General features: G+C 51.4%; 1 protein-coding gene across 1 annotated transcript in view; it reads right to left on the minus strand.

The window, feature by feature from the left end:
• NEDD4L (NEDD4 like E3 ubiquitin protein ligase) overlaps positions 1 to 1,587 on the minus strand; it is a 344,746-nt gene extending 343,159 nt beyond the window's left edge. The window contains 1 exon segment of the mRNA XM_030335978.1: positions 1,503 to 1,587. Within this exon segment, the coding sequence (XP_030191838.1) occupies positions 1,503 to 1,550 (48 nt within the window). The 5' untranslated portion in view covers positions 1,551 to 1,587.
• Between the last annotated feature and the right edge of the window lie 4,413 nt (positions 1,588 to 6,000).

Raw genomic sequence — 6,000 nt, forward strand, 5'->3', positions numbered from 1 at the left:
GATCATTCTCTGATAAAATATACACCACAGCAAGCTTTACCTAGCTGTTAAGGAAAAAAAAAAAAAAAAAAAAGCCATACCCCCAAACACCCTCCCCACCCCAAGATAACTATTCTATTACACACTTACAAAGCACGCGCGCGCACACACACACACCCCATACCAGAAAGCTGGTGAGAGAGAAGCCATAACATGGGCAGGTCTAGATAATAGCCTTCCGTGAACCCCACCCCCAACCCCGGAGAAAGAGGGGACCTCAGAAAAGAAAGGAGAGGAAGAAAGGGAAAGCCAGAAATCCTCGGGTTTCCAGGCATCAACTTTTCATGAAATGAACAACCAGGATAGGAAATACCTCCCTGCTGAGTAATGCTTCATGGGTTGTAAATTCACCTCTCGAAAGGGGAGCCAGACCTGAGCGCGCACCCCGCCAGATGGCAAACCCCTCCTACCTGCTCCATCCAGCCTGCCGGTCACGCCGCGCCAGCGACAGGCCTCCCACCCCCCCTTTTTGGCCGCGCAACACACCAATAAGAGCCGAGCGTGGCTGGTCGAGAGAGGGCTCAGCAGCGATTTACCAGGATCGCTTCGAAAAGGAGGAGTGGGAAACTGCGAGGAGTGAGGGTAAAAACAAAGCTCTTTCCAGTCGAACCGGCAGCCTTGGAGGCGTGGCTTATCTGATTTGCTTTATTAATAAAAGAGCTCAATTGAGCTTTTGTCTCTACCCCGGAGGTGCCGGGCTTTAAATCCTTGGGAGGAAAGAAAAAGGAGAAAAAAAAAAAAAAAATGGCAGGGCTGCAAGCTTCCCCCAAGTTTCCAGTAGCACCTGCCACCACGCCAGCCGTTCTTCCCCACCGAAAAGACCCCGAGATCCACTCTCCTGGTTTCGACTCCGCAAGCCGAAGGGACAGACACACCCAGCTCGAGCGTGTCGCCTACTCCCACCGTGATAAGCACACATTCATCAAGAGCACTTGCTGACTCGATCGCTGGAAAGTTCCAAAGGGAAGACAATTCAGGCTCCTCCGCGGCCCCGGGCTCCCCCGCGCGGCGCGGGCCCCCAGCCGAGACCCAGACGTGACATACATCATGGACTCCCGGGCTGGAGGGGCGAGAGGCGGAAAGTTGCCCAACAGCCCGGGAGACGCTGCTGGGAGAGGAGGGGGAACAGGCGGCCAGAGAGGCGCACGCGCCTTCCTCCCACTCCCAAAGCAGGGAGCAGCGGGGCGAACCCCGGCTCGAAGGGCGTCGCGCCGCTTTATTTACAAACAATGCGCACCGCTACGGTTTGGGGGCGCAAGCGCCGGGCGGAAGGGCCCGAAGACCACCCCCCAGCCAAGCCGGGCCCCAGCCAAGCCGGGCCCCAACCGCAGAGCACACCCGCCTTTGAGGTTCCGCCGCAGGCGCTGGAGACGCGCACCCGGGGGTCGGCCCGATCCCCACCCCCTGCCGGCGCGGGACAGGAACTCCCCGGGGAGTCCCAGGAGGGAAGGGACACCGCTCACCTCATCTTCCGAAAGTCCGTAGATCTCCTCCCCGAGCCCGGTCGCCATGGAGCCGGCGCCCCGCGAGGGCTCGGAGGCGCTCCCGGGCGGCTGGGCTGCGGCGCGGGCGGCCGGTCTTCTCTCCTCCTCCGCGCCCGGCCTGCGCGCGTCCCGCCGGGGGAGCCGCCGGGCGCCGGCAGGTGAGGGAGCCCGAGCGCGCGCTGCGGCCGCCGCCTGCGCCGCTTCTTCCCGGAAGGCTGCGGGGCCGTACGGGTTGGCGGTCCGGAGAGCGCGCCGTGCAGCGGGCGGCGGCGCGGAGCCCGCCGGGCTTTCCCTCCCCGCTCGCCCTCCCGCAGCACTCCGCCCCTCTCGGAGCCTGCTCTCGGATCTCCGGAACCCGGCTCGCCCGCCCCCTCGCTCGCTCCCTGCGGCCCCCGCTCTCTCCGCCCAGTCCTCCGCCTCCTCCCACCCGGCGCCCAGAGGGGACCCTCCCCGCCTCGCCGGGGCGGGCACACGCGCCCCCCAAGCCAATCACAGGCCGGACTTGGGGGCGGGCCGCGGGCTGCGGGGTGGCGGGGCTCTGCCCCCACGCCCACCCCACCCCCCAGGCCTCCAGCGTGGCTCTCCCGGGCTCACCCGGCCTCAGAGCGGGTCAGCCCGGGGCGTGGGTTTGGCCTTCCGAGCTGACCCACCCTCCTCTCTCGCTTGCCCTCTGCTTTGGGGAAGGGGCGACCTGGGCATTTGGGGGGCGGCGGGGGGTGGGGAGGCTGAAGGCATTTTCCCCGGGGGGGGGGGAACTCCACTCAGTTCATTCTTCTTCCCCACGGGCTTTTTACCCAGAGCCCTGAGCTCGCAGTAAATGTTAAAGGAGGAAATATGGATGTTTCTAGACCCCTTTAAATAATCTTGGCCACCCCAGCAAGCCGGACTTGACTACGGTGTCAGTTCCCTGGAGCCGATCCGCCGGGCCTGGCCGCCTGCAGGGGAGAGGCTGCCCCGGTGTGGCCGCGAGTCGCCACTGCCTGTGTCAACCTTACAGGGCACAAAACCAACACAGCGCCAACTCTGGGTACACACCCACCCACTCGAAAACAGACAGCTTGGTTCTTTGAATAAAAGGCAGCTCATTTGTGAGCTGCAACGTGAAATATCAAACTCAAGTTTAAGGTTATCCTCTGCATATGCAAACTATTAAGATGTCTTATTAGCCACCGTAAGATTTCTTCCTCACTTCCAAGCTACTGTTTCTTCTACAGCAAGCAGTTCATTTTAGTCCTTCAGATTTACAAGAACGCCAGAGACTACTTTAAATAAATGAAAGAAATTCATCACTCGACTTTTTTTCCAGGAAGCCTTTCCTTAAATTTAGATGGTAAGTGCAGTTGGGAGTTAAAAAAAAAAAAAAAAAAAAAGAACAGGCCATTTTCCTTTGAAAAGAAACCTCGGAATGCCTACTTGGGTATTAACTGGGTGCTTTTAAAATTTTTCAAGAAGGAACTCACGTGATCCTAGAGAATCGTTATGCCTGTTCCCAGCTACTTTACTAAAATATCTGCCGTATGCCCTGCTAGATCATTTTCTGATCTAGCAGGAAGAAAATGGACATATCTAACCTCACTTAAACTCTTTGCCTCCCAATGACATTACACTGGCTTAAAACAATGTGCTCTAGGTATAATGGGTCTCAAGGCTTAGCCCCATGGAGTTAATACCTGTCAGAAGACTTCTTGTTCAGGAATCATGGGCCATTAAATCAACAGTACTTAGATACCACAAAAACCCAATTGAGGGGGGAAAAATCATCTTTACCGAGGAGCACTTAAGACAGATCTCTTCATTCTTTGTACACAGCCCCAATTCTAACATGCTCTTCACAGAGCCTGAGACTCCTATAGGATTCACTGCTCCTTTACCTCACTAGTCAGGCCTTTGTCAAACTTTGTTACCTTTATGGGGGGCAGGGGGTAAGTACTCGATTTTCAAGTTTTCTAATAGAGAATTGAAATTTCTAACAATATTCCTACATCCCGGAGGTGCATAGTTCCAAGCGTTATCCCTGGGGGAGACCATAATGTATGGGAACTGTAGAGGTGGGTCATACTTCCTCCCTGGTTCCTGCTCCCACACCCCCACCCTAACAGCCTACACCCACCCCCCGGCACTCTTGGGTCATGTCCTTGGCTTTCCCTAAGGAAAGGCTATTAGAAACTACAAGAGGAAACTTGCCATACGTCATTTATTGTAGGGGTGTTTATAAAACCGTGATTCATAACATCATTCGATGACTCCTGTAAGAACACTCGTAACATTTCAGATCCGTGAAGAAAAGTTTCCTTGGGGCACCTGGGTGGCTCAGTCGATTAAGCGTCCGACTTCAGCTCAGGTCATGTTCTCACAGCTTGTGAGTTCGAGGCTCACGAGTTTGAGCCCCGCACCAGGATCTGTGCTGACAGCTCAGAGCCTGGAGCCTGCTTCAGAGTCTGTCTCCCTCTCTCTCTGCCCCCCTCCGCCTGCACCTGCTCACTTGCACGCGTGCTCTCCTTCCCTCTCTCTAAAATAAACATTAAAAAAAAAAATTTTTTTTTAAAGAATAGCTTTCTTTCTTCCAGGGGACTGGGAAGCTTTTACATATGGATGACAAGAACTATTTCAGATGATTATTTTTCTATTTACCCTGGCCACCAGGAAACAGAACCAATCTTCTGGCCTTAAGCCATAAAAGAACCCATAAAAAATGAAATCAGTCCCCTTCGTAATTACGTACCAGCTTTCCCCCAGTGCAATGGTTCTGTATGCTGGATGCACACTGTTACCATCTGGGGAGGTTTAAAATTACCCAGTGCCCAGTAACAAGGGCTCAGTTGCTAACATAGGAGACCATGATTGCATTGGTTCAGAGTAGGCACACAGGCATCAGTAGTTACAACGGCTTCCCTGGTGAGGCTAATGTGCATGTTGAGTTGAGAATGATAGCCTCTGCCAGTGGTTCCCAAACTTTACTGCAGATAGGAACACCGGGGGAGATTTAAAACTATTATTCTCTACCTTCTTCTCCCAGCCACTGATCTAACTGGTGTGGGGTGCCACGTGGGCATTAGGAGTTTTAGAGGCTCCCCCCAGGGTTTGTCAAGTACAGCAAAATGTGGGGACCTCTGGCCCAGACTAATATTCCTGTTCTTCACATATTTTCTATGATCTTGATTTTTTAACGTAGAGACCATTGCAGATTATACACATACTCAAATCCTCTGTGGAATGAGGTAGGATGTAAACGAATGTACTTAATGTGACTAGAATCGCTGATGAGTCCTACCTGCTACAGCTCTGAAGTCTCAGAATAGCAATCCAGTGTTTTGGAAAGGAGTACTGTGGGGAGAACAACCCCTAAGAGAAACTCTCTGGCATTCTCATCCAAAGCAAAATCACTCTGGCATCCTCTGGTCAGGTTCCCATCTACCCAACGTAGATCCTGACTTTATGTTGTTCTCTAGAATTGGTTCCATTTTGTTCCCTTTGGAGGCTGCCTGTAAAACATTGAAGATTTGATGCTGTGGGTGTTTGGTAAACGCTCTTCATCAGATCATCAGAAATGAAAAATTAGCAAGAACAATTTTAAAGTACAATGGGTGATCACAGATAGGGAACATTTTCCTGTGAAACCTCTTTACAAATTTTAGCTTACTGTGCCTTTTTTAAATTTTTAATTTTTTTTTTTTTTGAGAGAGAGAGAGGGGGAGAGAAAAACGCGTGAGTGGGGGAGGGTAAGAGAGAGAGGGAGACACAGAATCCAAAGCAGGCTCCAGGCTCCAAGCTGTCAGCACAGAGTCTGTCGCAGGGCTTGAACTCAGGAATCGTGAGATCATGACCTGAGCCAAAGTTGGACGCTTAACCGACTGAGCCACCCAGGAGACCCTAACTATGTATGTCTTAATCAAGCCTAGGAGGTACCCAAAGCTGAATAATCCATAGTCTCATATATTTGCATAAGTTTCATAAAAATAGCACAACATTTTTCTTCTCAGTTTTGGGTGACTTGGGTTCTTTAAAAAGAAAGCGTGTGAAATAGGCCTTTTGAAAATGACCACGTACCTGTAAAAAAAAAACAAAAACTGATGTCATCTTGGAACTTAGCAGCATTCATGGACACATAGAGAAAACTCACAAATTTAAGGTGTTTCCGATTATACAAGGAAATAAGCCATCTTTCAAACTTTGGACAAGTATGGAGGTGGGCAGCAAAGAGGGACTTGTAAAGAGTTAATCTTTTTGTACAAAAATAGCTAAGCTTCTTAAGAATCACATCTTGGACACCTGTGTGCTGTTCTAAAACACCTGCGTGCACTCTAAAAATATCTGAGACATAGATATCGGATTCCTAATTTTTCCCAGTCTGACTCAATACTTGCCTCTTAACTGGCTATGTTACCTATTTTCCTTTTAAAACAATATTTCTAAGATATCTCAATTTGCTTCCACATTTTTCCTTACTTTTAAAGGAGTCTTTTCATTGAATTGTGCT

Source organism: Lynx canadensis, chromosome D3 (assembly GCF_007474595.2).
Source record: "Lynx canadensis isolate LIC74 chromosome D3, mLynCan4.pri.v2, whole genome shotgun sequence".
Lineage (NCBI taxonomy): Eukaryota > Metazoa > Chordata > Mammalia > Carnivora > Felidae > Lynx > Lynx canadensis.